The sequence below is a fragment of the Pogoniulus pusillus genome, chromosome 7, assembly GCF_015220805.1.
Source record: "Pogoniulus pusillus isolate bPogPus1 chromosome 7, bPogPus1.pri, whole genome shotgun sequence".
NCBI lineage: Eukaryota > Metazoa > Chordata > Aves > Piciformes > Lybiidae > Pogoniulus > Pogoniulus pusillus.
Window position 1 is genome coordinate 10,466,075 of NC_087270.1, and position 16,858 is coordinate 10,482,932.

A 16,858-nucleotide genomic window follows, 5' to 3' on the forward strand; every position below is an offset into this window, starting at 1 on the left:
TTGTGACACAGCTATTACCTGTGGCCCCCCTCCGCCCGTGCTCTATGGGAAAGTGGAAGGATCTGATTATCGCTGGGGTGCCAGTGTGAGCTACAGCTGTGCAGAAGGCTATCAGCTATCTAACACAGCTATTCTCTCCTGTGAGGGTCGAGGAGTTTGGCGGGGAGACATCCCACAATGTTTGCGTAAGTTTTCAGGGCGTACTTGTGTTGGGTTTCACCAAAGCTGCAGTCAGTTGTCTCGAGCTGCAGGAAGTTTCTCAACTAGAGCAAAAAGGACCCAACTAGATCAGGTAATATACAGACTGCTGCAGCATTCTCCCTCCTTGCTCCAAGAAGCATACTTTATTATGAAATAGCATCATTGTGCCCAGCTAAGGTCACGGTCCTTTTCCTTTCCCCAAACCTCACTTCCATCCCTTACTACATTATCAGGCATTCCACCGCTTGCTTTACTGACAATCTTTCTGGATGTTCCCAATTCAACTTGTGCTGCGCATGGTTAACATTTTCCCTTACATTTTTTCTTTTTTAGTTCCTTATTTCCATTTCAATTAGCAGGTGAAAACAAGAGTCCTAACCATTAATCTCATAACCTTGCTCTTCTTTTTAAGTTTGTTTGTCTTTCCTGGAGGTGAGTAGATACCCTTACGTCTTTTGTTTTTTGCATTTGCTTTTCAGCTGCTTCTAATCTGTTAAATTGTTTCTTTCAGTGCTTGAAATCTTGTCAGGACATTGACAAATATTTTGTTATTTTTGCTTAATCAGGGCAAATATTCCCAGCCTACTCATCTGAGGGTGAATGATGGTAAAACTGAATAAATGTTGAAGCAATACAGTAGAGCATCATCTACTTTAAGATTACTTTGTCATCCACATCTAATCAGCATTAAAGTGTCTCAATTTAAAGGTCTAATTATCCAGGTTAAATTTTAACCTTATAATAACTGTAACAGTGACAATTAAACTGCTGTAAAAAAGTTATCAGAGCTATAATCCTACACAGATATGTGAATCTAGCATTTACAGTTGTGTTCAGTACACTCAACTTGCACATAAACCTGTGTGGAAAATGTTGGCTGAAGCATGTGCAGATTTTAATCATATCTTTTCTTCTCTCTTAGCTGTGTTTTGTGGCGATCCTGGCACTCCAGCAGAAGGACGCCTCAATGGAAAAAGTTTCACCTACAGATCTGAAGTTAGCTTTCAGTGCAGACCCCCTTTTATTCTGATAGGCTCTTCAAGAAGATTCTGTCAAGCAGATGGTACTTGGAGTGGAATTCAGCCAACATGCATTGGTAATCACTGCCACTACTTACACTTTTTCTATGGGGAATATTCTTGATAAGCTTTTACAGTATCATAATTGTAGCAACCAGCTTTCCAAACAGAGAAAAAATGTCTTTGTAACATAGAAAGAACTAAATAAGGTTATGTTTTGAGTACCAGAATTTGAGGATAAACAGAGTCACATATGAAGCCTGTAATAGGTAAGGTAAGGTAAATTTACATGATTGCTTGTCTGCTAGAAATGCAGAATATCAATAAGTGCAAGTGCATAAATTTGTCCACCTATTTTTAGAGTCTTTCAGATATGCAGAAAGAACTTGGCAGATTAAAGACTATATTCTGTCACTGGAGACTTAAAGGCATTTGTCTGAATCAATCCTAAATCAAAAAGCACTTTGCACTTTGTGAAAGTGTACACATCTTTTTGGCTTGTACAGCTCAAAAGGATGAAGCATGCTGGGCTTAATCCTTTGAAATTCTGCTAAGCTGCCAAGAACTATCAGTTTCTCATTGACTGATGTGTAACTGATAGGCTTTTAGCATCTTACATAATCAGACTAACTGCGAGAAATGCTAAACACCTGTAGCTCCCACTGACATCAGAATTAGATCCAAATTGGGTTGACAGGCTAGAGAAAATTATATTGGTGTTATAATAGAAAAGTCCTTCTGATATTCCTAAACAAAGATAGTCAGAGGTAAATAGTAGCCCATTTAAATGTTTTATTGTAGCTGAGACAGTGTCTGTGGAAGAGCTGGGGTGGTCACTCTGCCTCAAGGTGGTAAGCATGCTCATTGAAAGCAACCTGTCTGACCTGTCTGTAAATTAGAGCATAACACTCAATACAATTCCCTGGTATGAATTCCAATCTTCTATGAGCTGGGCAATGCACCTGGCAGCTGCATTGCCTAGCAAAGACAAGAACAGTTACAGAAGCTAAATCTCATGTCTATTTTTGGAAATATCTTAATCACATTTCTGTTTATATTTTATGTGGTATTATATGGAAGTACAGGGAAAATACCTCATCAAAGACACACTTTTACATCATAGCTTTTGTGTTATTGTAAAAGGAAAATATGGCAGTGTCTAAAATATTGCTAAACAATTTGAAAATGAAGACCAGTGAGCAATACCTGGAACTATGACTACAACATGGTGACAAGTGATGGCAAGGTTTTCTAGTTCTTGATACTGATCATTTCCTTAACACACTTTCAGAATTCTTTTCTCACAATCATTTATGAGATGTCTTTAAAAAGCCAATTCAGCTGCATGTGTCTATTCATAATGATGTTCCAGGTGATGATAATTTGTGAAAAGTCCTTGAGCTGTTGATAAAGAACAAGGTCAGGAGCATGCCTGGCTTTTATTCTTACATATTTGGTCAACATCCACCTAACTTTCAAGCCTTTGATAAATATCAGTCCAGTAGCATCGTTATGCTCTATTGACAGTAAACATTGAAAACTGAAGGTGACCAACAGTGAAATGATGTATCACATTATTCTGTGTGATAAATTCCATTTTCCCTCTACAGAAAACCAAAACTGATTACAGATGAAATATAGTCCCAAACGACATTTTTTTTGTAATGCAGTGTCAGCACTAAAGCAGATTTGATTGCCAAGAGGGAATCACATAGTGCAGAAAGATCCATCAGATCAAGTGCTGAGCTGTCTATCTGGTGGATGTGACTGCACAAGCCTGAGTCAAATACACTATCAGAATGTGAAGAGGACATTATTGAATCCAAAATAGCTTCAGGCTGCTTTAAATTAGGCTCATGAAACTAATAATAAATTAATTATACTCTCTTGGCATACATTTTTGTGGGGGGACGCTTTCATTCTCCAGCAACTTTTCCTTAGAAACTTTTGTTTTCTTGGTGGCATAGGAAAAAAATCCATCCAAAAATTGACTCTTTTACTTGCTATAAAAAGCAGTTTGATTTGGAATTAGTTTTTGGGGGGGAGGGGGATGTTGCATTTTGGGGTTTATTTTTAGAAACTACTTAATTGTGACGTTGTTCATTGGGAAAGAAGAGAAAAAAAGTTCTCCTTGTATGTTGCATCAGCTCTGTGCATAGTGGGATATATTATGTATATGAAAACGTATTAGAGGGTAAGCCTATAAAAAATTGGTGCAGTCTATGCTGCCAAAGAGACCTCTAAAAATACCCTTAAATAATGGCTATGCACTGAAGCAAAGTACTGTGATCTATCTTGAGAATTTAATTGGAACTACAAATACATAAAAACACACATCCATTAGAAATTCAATTCTTGTTGTCAGTCGACATTGATGGAATTACTTAATCTTTCCAAAGAATTATTATTTCCATATGTTAATAATATCTGTCATGTTTCACATTTTTTATTAGATCCTGCTCACAATACGTGTACTGACCCTGGTACTCCACATTTTGGAGTACAAAACAGTTCCAGAGGTTATGAGGTAATTCTTTTGTTTTATTTATCAGCTTTCTACCAATTAATAATTGAAAGTGTAATAAAATATCTGTAGACTTGAATGTCTGATATGAACCTTAGGAAATTTCCAGTCCTTCTAAAATAAAAAGTCATACTTTAGTCTTTTTTTTTTTCCCTTTTGGATATATAGCTTAAGGAAAGAACTCCTAACCTTGCAGTATATCATGTGTTCAGTCCTTTGGGATACTTCACTATAGAGGTTTAGCTAAAAATTGATCACCAAATACGATACAACACAGTCTAACTACTTTTCTTGGGTGAATAGTCAGTAAGTACAGTATCACAGTGACCTGTCCAATCCAAAGGCCATGTAGTCCTTGTCAAAAATTCAGCAAGAGGCTTTACCAACTTAGCAATTCATGTTACATTGCATTCAGTCAGGATGATATAATTATCCTATGTGTTAGGTCCAGGTTCTCTGCCATTAGTGCTCTTTCCACGGCTTCCAAATTCCTCACAGGTTATTAGTTTACCAAGTGACAGTCCAAAAGGTAACTGATAAAATGAAAGTAGATGCAGAGGGACCACCCCACAGTTACTATTGAGATTGATTAACCTCCTGTGGATAGGTATAAATATTTATGACTGGAATCTACGATGTGTTGGTTGTTGGGGCAACTTGCCAACATTGTAACATGATTCACTTAGTGGAACAATTTTTCAAAACATCCTTTCTGTAAGTTCTTCTGGTTATTGACAGCCTCCCTCTCCTGCAATTGTGCTGTCTATCTTTGCTGTGACTGTCAGCTCTTTTCTTCTCCTGCCTGGCAGATCACAGATGCCAAGGCACTTATCCCTAGCTACATCTTATGGCCTCACTTATAATGTGCTGCTTCTAGTAATAGGTACAGTTGCCTTTCTCTCTGTATTGTCTTAATCCTGTACTTGTCCCCATCATCACTTCAGAATTAATCTTTGCACCCAGTTTGATCAAGGGTTTGCTTTTCCACTCTTTCCTTTTTATCTGCCTGACAAATTGACTTCAATACCAACATTGTAATGGTCAGTTCACTCTTCTAATGCTGTTGAACATGAAGGCTAATTTTCTCTTCTCCCTCACCTCTAGAGGCAATAGTAGGTCTTCATCAGTTCTGCATTTAGTGTTTCTGAAGTATGAGCATTTGCTCTCAGACTAGTTTCTGGTACAATGGGATGTAGAGTTCTCTCCATTTAGCAGAGTTTCTTCCTAAAATATGTGATTAATGGGGCTCCTCCTTGTATGACTTAGTGAAGCTTCTCTAACCCAGCTTTTAACAGTCTTTCCTCATTACAGAAATGTGTGAGGAGATGTAGGAGATCTTTGAAGAGCTTTTTCTTCTCTACCAGCATCTTGTCCTGCCCTGTTGTCCTTCCCATCCTGAAGTATTTTATATGCGTTCTGTACTTCACTTTGCTGTGACTATTACAAATCACAGAATCATCGAATCATAGAATCAGCCAGGTTGGAAGAGAGCTCCAAGATCAGCCAGTCCAACCTAGCACCCAGCCCTAGCCAGTCAACCAGACCATGGCACTAAGTGCCTCATCCAGGCTTTTCTTGAATGTCTCCAGGGATGGTGACTCCACCACCACCCTGGGCAGCCCATTCCAACAGCAAATCACTCTCTCTGGCAAGAACTTCCTCCTAACAACCAGCCTAGACTTCCCCAATGCCTCCAATGTTTTTTCATCCAAGTATTATACCGGTAAGATGAGACAGAAATACAACTCTGCAACTACCTTTAACATAGGCATTATTTTTTCAGTTTAGCTTTTTGATGAGTGAGGAAAGACTTGCAGCTTATTACTCATTGATGCCAGAATTGACAATTTCACAAGACAACTTAGAGTCCTAACCAGCCACGCTCTGTGCTCTAAGTCTCTATTACAGACATGCTGTGACTGGCAAAATAAAAAGGCAAACATGTTATAGAATAGTTAGAGAAGTTTACAAAGACATATTAGTAATTTGACTTACAGAAATACTACTGAATTTCAAAGACACTTCAAAAAGAACTGGTGTTGCATTTGCTGGACATCTGTCTTGATCATCTTTTGAGTGTGTAGTTAATAGGTAGCCACGTTTGAAGACAGCTGCCCTATTGAAGTCCTTCTATGAAAATTGCAGCTTAGGACTATCTGCATTCATATATCTGCAAGCTGTGTTATTAATATGCATTGGTCACTACTCTTTGCAACTCCCTTGCATTTGTCCATGTGATATGTTGCTTTATTAATAAGACACATCATTCTGAATAATATTAATTATTGTGGAGGCTTTTTAATTTCATCTGATCATATTTGTTGCCAAGATGTTTTATTCAAAATGAAGACAATGCTTTACTACTCAGCCTTGCATCCTTAATCATAGAGTCAACCAGGTTGGAAGAGACCTCCAAGATCATCCAAGCCAACCTAGCACCCAGCCCTAGCCAGTCAACTAGACCATGGCACTAAGTGCCTCAGCCAGGCTTTTCCTGAACACCTCCAGGGATGGTGACTCCACCACCTCCCTGGGCAGCCCATTCCAATAGCAAATCATGGTCTGGAATTGTGTTCAGCTTGCTTTTGCCAATCTCATCAATAAATCCATCTTACTAGAACCTTCCACACAATTTCTCTCTCTCATATTTTATGAACATTTTTCTACACATGAAATTTCATCTCCGGTTTTCTTAATTTTCTCTTCTCAGTGGAAGTTTAAAGAAAGTTTTCTCAGTTACTTTATGTTTTCTTCTGAGGAAGACCATATGATAGTTGGCCATGGGAAGTCTTATTGTAGCCTTACTCCAATAGTTGCATGTCTCATGTAAAACTCATGTAGTTTATAGTAACAAATTGTGTCCTGGAGTTTTCTCTCCTGAATTTATTTGGAGACAGAATGTGGGTTTTATTATTTTATCTTTTTCATTGTTCTACTTTGAGTCAACTGACACACTGAGAAACATTTGAAACAGACTTCATGATCAAGGTCTATTGAAATATGTGCAGTGATGTACAGGAAAGAGAGACTTCTCAGTCATTTAGTTTGCTTCTATCACACCAACAAACTCTTAAGCTGAAGTGTTTGAGTGTCATTCCTTTCCACATGCACAGCATTGTCAATATTTTTCCGCTTACTGCTTTCAAAAAAGACTCTGAAGAATCACTTGATCAAACTTTGCATCACATTAGGAAAAAAAACCCAAACAAAAAAACCCCAAACACCAAAACCAAAAAACACTAAAACCCCTCTAGAACCTGTAAAAAGCAGACACTTGTGTTTGATAATGATTTTTGGGTAGCTTATCACGGTCTTGATCTCTGACTCTGTGTGATGGATACCTTTTTTACCTCGCTGTGTTTCAATCCTTAGGTTGGAAGCACAGTCTTTTTCAGATGCAGAAAAGGTTACCACATTCAGGGATCTACCACCCGTTCTTGTCTTGCTAACTTAACCTGGAGCGGCATACAGTCGGAATGCATTCGTAAGTTTGGCTTCTTAGCTAATAAGTTAAGAGTACTCTGCAATTTTTAAGGGATTATAAAGACACATGTGTGGAAATTTGTAGCAAAAAGTAAACTTTGTTTGAACTTCATCTAAGTATTTTTGTTTATTTGTTTCCAACTAAGATGAAGTTTGGGATATTAATATGAAATATTTTTCACTTTTTTTTTTCTTTTCATGAAGTTCTATCAGTTTTGCTTCAGAAAAGTCTGCCCCCATTAACCCACTGTATTGGCTGCTTCAAATTGATCTAGATTTTTTCATGTGTTGCATAAATAAGGAACCAAAAGTAGCCTGAAATATGCATGGGGCTATTTTGTGAATCATAAAATAGAACTCAGCAAAATGCAGCTTTCTGGGCTGCACATGAGTATGTAAATTATTAGTGTATTTATAACTCTCTTTAAGTTAAAGGACATCAAGTAAATGTTGCATTAAAATACACTGGTATAAGATAAAGGTAATTCATTAGAGTGGCTTTAGATTCTTATCCTAGTTCAACTTATCTTTGAGTTATAAATGGAAACCATTGTGTACAGAGAAAGAAGTACAGTAAGCAACTGTATCTGTAATAATCACTGCACTCTAACAAACCCTTCCTAAGGAAGCTTTATGTCAAATTAAATTTACAATGAATTTATTTAACACAGAAACTGCTGTAATTTTCCAAACATTGAGTACAGGTGATACTTGAAGCTGCACAATAATTCACAGGACTGATTGTTGCACCGTGTACAGTGGCCTGATTTTCCCTTCATTTTAACTCTTTTCTGTTTGCTATCATGATTGAATACAAAACGTTGAGTACAGATGATACTTGAAGCTGCACAATCATTCCCAGGACTGATTGTTGCACCGTGTACCATGACATCATTTTCCTTTCATTTTAACTCTTTTCTGTTTGCTACCATGATTTCATTTTGGTGACTTGTTTAAAACTATTTGGTATTTTCATTTCCCTCTTCCCACATCAGTGAACCTACACACTCAGAATGTTGTTTTTACAGTTAATAACTATTTTATGTTTTTAAAAGGTGCATAAAGTTTGCATACTGCAGGCTAATAAGTTAGCATGCATTTCTTTAAGACTGCACACTCTAATCCTATGGATGGTTTACCACCACTGTTTCTAACTCCCAAAACCCCTTTGCAGCTCATGCTTGCAGACAGCCAGAGACACCAGCACATGTGGATGTGAAAGCAATAGACCTCCCTACTTTAGGATATACTTTGGTGTATACCTGTCAGCCAGGATTTTTTCTTGCTGGTGGATCAGAGCATCGAACATGTAAACCAGATATGAAATGGACAGGAAAATCACCGATCTGTAAAAGTAAGTCATTCCTCAAGTTGGGCCCTACTTGGTTGGATTTAATTTTCCCAGATGTTTTCATTTTATGTAGGAGGATTCTTTTTTTTTTTCCATTTACTATTTAAAGATGCATTGGACACACTTTTACTTTAAGAAAGAAACAGTAAAGAAATCAAGGTTAGCATAGCATCTAGACCTCAGGGAGGAAAACACAGGGATATGTCTACATAAATGAACAAGAACACATGCATAAGGTTACCCCTAGCAACAGCAAACAAAATCTAAACAATATAAAGTATTACTTTAGACTGCATTATCTTTATGACACAGTTTTGAAGAGTATTTCAATGTATTTGGTGTTTAATGTATGATTATTAGGAACAACAAAGGGCTTCTAGACTCATTTAGGTGTACTTTTTATCTAAGAAAATCTTCTAAAATAGAAACTAACAATAAAGTAATTGTTGCACCAGATTCCACTTTTTATGTCTACCCATGTAAACTTAATATAATCTGGCTAGAGTACCTTGGAGTATGCAGCTAGGAGGGCTGCATTTACTGCTCACATGCAAATAAACGTGGCTGTAAGTTCCCAATTCAGACAAATAAACCGCAATTATATTTAGAACAGGGATAAAGAAAAACTAGTCAGGTGCTATGGGGAAGATGCTTGCAACATGATTTTAAATACATGTGTATGTCAAAGAACACAAAACAGATGTGATGTTTGAGCAATATTTGATTTTTCATTAACGTGTGTGCAGAGTTCTTTGTTTCAACGTTGCCAAGGCATACGATCTACAAATAAAAATGCACCTTCTTATTCTAGTTCCCTAAGGAGTGATTTTTTTCATAGGTAGAATACAATCAATTATTTGAGATAATCTTGTATTTTTTTGCCTTTCTTTTTTCTTTGAAATAAAATACAGATAAGTTTTCCGTAAGCATATTTTTTTAATTACTGCTGGCTTACAATGTTTAGGTGTAATTATCCTTGAATGTCCCACAGCTTTTGTGCTTTCTTAGCACTTAATTAGTCTTACCACTATCTGCTCATAAAAAAAAGCCAAACCAAACATGCAAAATCAAATCTTCATACAGGATGATGTTTTTAAAGTGGCTAATGATCTGAGTCCAGAACTTCAGCTGGGATCAATGGACACATCTCTACTGAGTGTACGAGAAACACAGCAAGTGATCCTTTCCCATGATCCTGTCATCTTAATCCAGCTATCTGGCTTTTGCTAATTTGTTTCAAAAATATACCAGTCTTTATTAACACTGTACTTAAAATATTGTTATTTAGTATTAGATATAGTATTTGTCCCCTGTATAAGGCTCTCTTTTATAGCACTGGGACTGATATAAAAATTTCAGGCCTAAATGTCTGCCTAGCCAGACAACTTTAGTAAAATAGTTATTTACTTAAATCACTTTCTGATAGCTTTATGCAAGTGTACAGGTTGGAGTATGTGACCAATTATTTCTGTTTTAAATATGACTCTATTGAATAAGAGATGATTGCATCCATCAGGCATTGTTTTATCATTCTATTAAAAAAAATGTTCATGGAAATGATAATTTGTCTTTTTACTTGTAGGTAAAGGAGTGAGAGAAGTTAATGAAACAATAACTAAAACTCCAGGTTTGTATACAAGAAGAGCTTTAGATCTAAATAAATTAAATTGATTTATATCCTAGGTTGTTACACATAATAAAACTATTTCTAATATTTAACTTAAGCATACCTTTCTCATTTCAAAGGAATATAAATGGTGAGGTTTATAAGTGCCATACTTATAAACTTAGGGAATTCTTTCCCAAACAACACTTTAAATTATGCAGTATTAGTTTTGAGAATTGCACAAAACACCTTATAAAGCAAAAAAGACAAAGCTTATATACACAAACTCCAGATTTGATGTAGTTTTATATCAGAGAGACTGCTATAATGGAGAGCCTTATCATGAGCACAGACAATAGTCACAGGGTAGAGTCAGAGTTCTGCCCTTTGCATCACAAGTGGTGTAAGGAACCACAGAAAAACCCCAAACCACAACCAAGACACCAAACACCCTCACCTCCAATACCCCCAAAATAAACCAACAAAAAACCCCAAATCAACAGAAATCAACCAGTTTAGGAAATTTTGATGGCTCTTATTTCATGGAAACTCCCAAGGTACTCTAAGATAGGGTTTCCAATACAGTATGGACAGGAAAATACTACTGCTGCTTTTCTCTTCCTCCTCATGAACATGGCTGCAGTGAACTCTCTCCTCCTGCCAGTGAAAAAACTAGATTACTTGTAGATGTAGGTTCAATCATTTTTAAGAACATGTAAGGCCTAATTTGTTTGTTGTTGTTGGTTTTTTTTTTAATAATAAGCAAAATTTTCACCAAATAAATGAACTTGCAACTCAGTATTCTAAATTATAGCTTCAGGGAAATAAATGATTCACAGTCCTGGCAGTTCACAGAAGTACTCTGTAGAGTAGATAGGATAAAGGGTATTTCTGCTAATAATTAACCTTCCTGGTGAATTTATTAGTGAGAGTGTCAGGTGAAACCATAAATAAGTGCTTCTTAAGTGCATTTCTTCTACAGACTCACAATAAAGCAGGTAACAATGTGCATTCATTAGCATTAATATACAGCCTTCATTTATCGGTGGATCCACCTCACCGAACACCCGAGGTATGCATTAATCTGCTACCACGCTGGGTTTCAAGTTTAAATGCCAAGTTAAAGTGTAGACAGCCTCCAAATATATTCACTAGGCAGAGCATCAGGATCGAGTTCCTTATAACTAGTTTTGATAAGTGAGTACTCTACCAAAGGCATTTTTGAAACAAGATTTTATGATTGAAAGTGCCAGTAATGGGAAACAGAGAACTCAATGTGTAACAAATAACAGCAATTAACAAGGAGAAGTTTTAAGCTGCTTTGAAAAACTAAGTTTGCAATAATGCTGTCTTTTTAAATTGTGAATTCTGTTTAGTATATAACACCAGGTGTTTTGGAGCATTTTCTTTACCTTATTGCCCTGACTTTTGGTAGAATTCTGTTTGCTGCTACCTCTATTTTAAATGGAATGAGGCTAATGTTATTAAACTTGAATTTTTAGAGCAGAATATATTCATGTTCTGAATAAAAAATACAATTATAATAGTATTATGATAATCAATTATTATTGATTGTTAAAATACTATTTCACGGCTTCCAAAGCGATAGCAACTATCATTTTTACAGTGATTGAGTGTAAGTTGCAACTAAAGAATTCTCACCATATCCATGTGAAGTTTAAGAGCCAAAATATTCTGGTTCACATGATTCTCACTGCTTTCTACAGTCTTCAGAAGAAGGAATCTGTTTTAGTGCATAGACATGAATTTGCCTATTTGTTACACCTGAGAAGAATCTACAGTTGGTGCAGCAGTACAGACACTCAGTTGATTTTTGTCATTTTGCATTTGCCCACACCGGGTGGAAAAGACAGAGACACTGCAAATGTGTGGCAGAATTGAGTCAGAGCCACTCTGTTTTCTCAGCAGCAGTACTTCCATTTTAACCTTATTTATATGAACATGACTGAGGAAACAGAAATATATTTTCTTAGCTTACTGCTTCTGTCCTTCTGCAGTGAGTGCAAATTGTGTAAATACTGAGCTAAGGGTACTATTTCACAAAGATTGACAGCTAGTACTGACAGAGTGGTTAGGGAAACTAAATACTGAAGTGTTGAGTGACAAAAGTTTGGTGTCTATGCCATTACAAAACTTACATAAAACCTGTCAGGTTCATATCACTAATACCAGATGTTCACCTTCATGATAGTAACTTCAGACCCAAGATTAATTAGAAACACAGAAACAAACAAGTGTAATGTATTTTTGAATGCAAAGTTTCAAAGTTATAATGGTCATTCCTTTAGAAAAGCAGTGGGAAGTATCTACCATGTACAGAATTTGTATATTTGCAGGAACTACATAAATTATGAATACTGAGGTTGAATGCTTCAGATTTTTAGTACAGGGAAGAAATTATGCTATGTAAAGCTCCAGTCCTGCACTGATTTTTGCCTTGGGAAGGGAGCACTTAAGATTGTTTGAAGCTGTAATACTCAAACCCTTACAATGAGTCTCCACTTGACTGGAATCCAGTGGTAGCATAAACATAATGTGAGCATTTCATATATTGCCACAATGAGCTTGAAATGTTGATTGTGGCTTTGAAGGCTAAAGGCACTGAAAAACTTTCTGCTTATAGGAAGTGTGCAAAGAGTAGTAATAAGATTAAAAGGTAATTAATATGTGATCAGTCATGAGATTTGCAGCTGTACTGCCTGTCAGTATGTTTTGTTGGGAATATATGGTATTATTGACAGGGGTTTCTTTTTAATTAATTTTTGCAACAAATTATTAGGAGAACAATAACATATCCATGGAATTTCTTTTAAATGGATACACAGGAGACCTGCAGTGATTAATTTCCCTTAATATAGGCAACTCCTTTACATGTACTGTTTGATAAAATGCAAAAGAATCCAATAATGTATTTTAAGAGTTTAGCTAAAATTGTGTGGAACTCTTCTAATAGCAGTCTTTAGCTATTTAGCAAGTACTATCCCTAAAGATAGTAAGGGTGGGTTTTTTTGTATCTCTTAAGGCTGTAGTTTTGTCAAGATACGTGATTGGTTAAAACATTGGTTTGTAAAGTTCCATTTTGATTCTTGAAGCTTTACTTCTCAAATTGCAATGAAAGAAAAAGCTTAGGACTAAGTGGAAAAAAAAATTCTATTTTCACTTGTCAGAAGCTGCAAAGAAACACTGCCCAGGGGGAGGGCTGGTCAGTTGCTCTCCTTCAACCAATTTAAGTGTTTATTTAACTGAAGTATCATGTTTGGAGAAAGTGGTCCTCAAATTTTCTAACAGCAAAGTATATGAGACAAATATAGCAATGAATGTTCACCAAGTAAATATATGGCATGAATTTCCTCTATTTTATTTTCTCCTATTTTTCCCCTCTGTGTTTCCTTTTTAATTGGTGTTAAAATTGCAAATGTTTCTGAACGAGAGACTTTTCCTGCTTTGCTGGTGATTGAGTCAAATATTTGAATACAGCATTTAATGTTGGGTTTTTCTTCACTGTAGTGAAAACAAATGACCCAAATACACCTACTTCTTCCTGTAATTCATTCTTCATTTTACAGGCATTTTACTTCAGATGATTCAAATTGCAATTTCTGAGAGACAGACCTTTAGTTTATAGCAAATAATTTCCATGCTCTGAAAACTTCACTGTTCACAAGTGCAGTAATATTGTATGTAGAACAAATATGAAGCATAAAAATGACTGACAAAAAATCTATGCTAAAATGTACCTGAAATTCACTGAGCTCAGTTGAATATTTAGCTATTGAGTTGAAAATCACACATAGTGCTGCCTCGGTATATTTATGATGCAAACGAGATAGCCTAAGACAAGGTCGCGCTGAGAACAGTGAAGTTATAGGGGCAGAATCCATTCTTTTTCATGGTCTTGAGAAGGTGAAAGCACCCATGCTACGAAGTGTGAGGTTGTTAAAGAACATACACTGTAATGGAGAATGGGTGAATATGGGTGAGTGTGTGGAAAGGCTATTACAGATATTGTCTTTGCTGTTGCGGAAGTTTTACCGTAATGCCTCCTTAGAGCAGTGGATTGATGCTATCATGTAAAAAATTAAGAACATAAGAATGGACAGAGAGGTTGCTGCTTTGTTGTAGTAAACAACTCCTTTGTTTCTTCTTTGTCCACTTTCATTTAGTTCCCTCAGATGTGTTTTTTATAAATTCACTGTGGAAAGGGTTTTATGAATATTTAGGCAAAAGACAGCCTGCTACTTTGACTGTTGATTGGTTCAATACTACAAGCAGCAAAGTGAATGCCACATTCATTGAGGCGTCCAACATACAAGTAAAACTATCAGGTAGGTTTAGAAGTTGGTGTTAAAAGAACTCTTTTGTTTGGGTTTTGTTCTGGTGGGTTGGGTTCGTTTCCATCTGTTCAGTTTTTACAGTTTTTCATATAACACAAAATTAAACACAAACTTCATGGTTTCACTAGAAACTTTTTTCCACTTATTTTGCAAAAGGAAAGATCCTAATGTAGCCAGAACAGATTTCAGTCCATTTATACGTGGTTACCCTTCTGTTTTTCCCCTTACATTTCAAATAAATATTGAGGTGTAAGGCTTTTTCATCTCAAACTCTTGGCTAGTATTGATGTGCTGAACTCACATGTAATACTCAAGTGACAGATCAACTGTATGTAGGCATTTAAAGAACTGAGCCATTGAAAAGCTCCATTATTAAATATCTGCTTTGGAACAATATGGTCTTGGTAATGACACAAGATAAAATAAGCACAGATAATTTAATAATAACTGATGCATACATTTCAATTAACACCATGCACTTCTTTCTGGAAATCTGTGAAGATCTGATTTAGACTGTGATCATCGTTAATATTTGAAAAGAGTATTAGCAGCTTCCAGTACCTTTTAAGGTCAACAGTTCAGAGAAAATCTGAGTAGTTGGCTGCCATATAGCAAATTTTCTTTTGCTGCAGTATTGATATTTACCCTAGCAATATATTATAGAATCATATAAAAATCCAGCTCAAGGAAATTACAGGAAAGGAATTCTGTCTGTATTCAGAATTACTGAAATACTGCATGAAAGCACAAAAGTTCTCACCCATTTTTATGTACAAAATTAAACAACACTAAACTGTATTTCCATCCTGTTACCAAACATGATGTGTGTGAAGTAGGAGTAAAATAAGATCTTGCATTTTAAATATTGATTTCATTTTTTTCACTTGGTTATAAAATCCTGTACTTACAGAATGTTTCCTACGTATATTTCACTTCTAAAGCAATATGCTTAGCTTTGAAAAGATATCTGAACAAACCGCTTGAAAACTTGTTTAAAAGGCATGTGTTACCTCCTTATGTTAATAGGTGTTTACAAGAAAGAGGAAGCCCATTTACTCTTGAAAGCTTTTCATATTAAAGGATCTAGTGACATTTTTGTAAGCAACTTTGAAAATGACAACTGGGCTCTAGATGGTTATGTAAGTAAGCAAACTGTTGTGAATAAAGCTTGCTGACTTTGAAGTGCTGAGTAATTTATAATGTTTTATATAACTCTATCCAACTTCTTACCTTCCACATATGGAATACAGCTCTTGAGGTTGGTATAGAGAGCACATAATTGTTTTCAGAAATATACATGCAAACTTCAGCCTGCCACAATTAAATTTTTCAGTTTACTGAGGGGAAAGTAGAGTGAATCAGCATATTTTGTTGTGGTTTTGCCCTGTTTTCTTAGATGAGAGCGCTAAAAGTTTGCCTTTAGAAATATTGTCCTCTTTTGGTTTAGTAAATAGTTCATTGCAATAAACCTATATTTAATTTTGAAGAAGAAGAGAGAGATTTTACTCTTTGCAGTTCTCCTTTGTGCTTCGTGATGCTTTCTATGGAAAATAATTTCCAATCTGACAATTCTGTGGACTTTTGATATCCATATACTAGTTCCATTTTGTATATGTCAGTTGAAGAATTTTGAATCACAGCAATGTGCATCAGATATTTTTAAGTCATTCCAGGTGTTATTTTTGGAAGTTTGTTTAATACTGTTGCAAGTTTAAAGTGCTAAATATCATAGGGATTGGAAGGGACCTCTGAAGATCACCTAGAGAAACCCCGCTGCTAACACAGGTTCACCCAGAGAGGGTTGCACAGGTGGGTTTTGAAAGTCTCCAGAGAAGGAAGCTTCTCTGTGTGGCCTGTTCCAGCACCCTATCACCCTCACAGTAAAGAAGTTTCTCCTTAAGCTCAAGTGAAGCCTCCCGTGGTTTATTTTGTACCCGTTGCTCCTGTCCTATCGCTGGCCACCACTGTAAAGAGCCCAGCCCCATCCTCATGACTTTAGATACCCTTTAGATGTTTACATGAGTTTATAAGATTCTCTCTCAGTCTTTTTCAGGCTGAGGAGACCCAGGTCACTCAGCCTCTCCTCATACAAGAGATACTCTGGACCCCTAATCATTGTTGTGGCCCATCACTGGATTCTTTCCGTCAGTTCCCTGTGCCTCTGGAGCCCAAAACTAGACACAATTCTCCAAATGAGGCCTCACCAGGGTACAGCAGTGCATGTAATAGAGGGGTAATTAATTAGTGTGATGATATTTCTCCAATGTTAATATTATTTATTAATTTTTATATTCAGGAGTCTCTCCTCCCCAGCCACTA

General features: G+C 36.3%; 1 protein-coding gene across 1 annotated transcript in view; it reads left to right on the plus strand.

Annotated features, from left to right (window-relative positions):
- CSMD1 (CUB and Sushi multiple domains 1) overlaps nucleotides 1-16,858 on the plus strand; it is a 1,024,926-nt gene that overhangs the window by 994,195 nt on the left and 13,873 nt on the right. Inside the window, exons 60-67 of the mRNA XM_064145849.1 lie at nucleotides 12-185; nucleotides 1,124-1,297; nucleotides 3,674-3,747; nucleotides 7,117-7,228; nucleotides 8,402-8,581; nucleotides 10,161-10,205; nucleotides 14,369-14,530; nucleotides 15,566-15,678. Coding sequence (XP_064001919.1) covers nucleotides 12-185; nucleotides 1,124-1,297; nucleotides 3,674-3,747; nucleotides 7,117-7,228; nucleotides 8,402-8,581; nucleotides 10,161-10,205; nucleotides 14,369-14,530; nucleotides 15,566-15,678 — 1,034 coding nt within the window. The remainder of the gene's footprint in view (nucleotides 1-11; nucleotides 186-1,123; nucleotides 1,298-3,673; nucleotides 3,748-7,116; nucleotides 7,229-8,401; nucleotides 8,582-10,160; nucleotides 10,206-14,368; nucleotides 14,531-15,565; nucleotides 15,679-16,858) is intronic.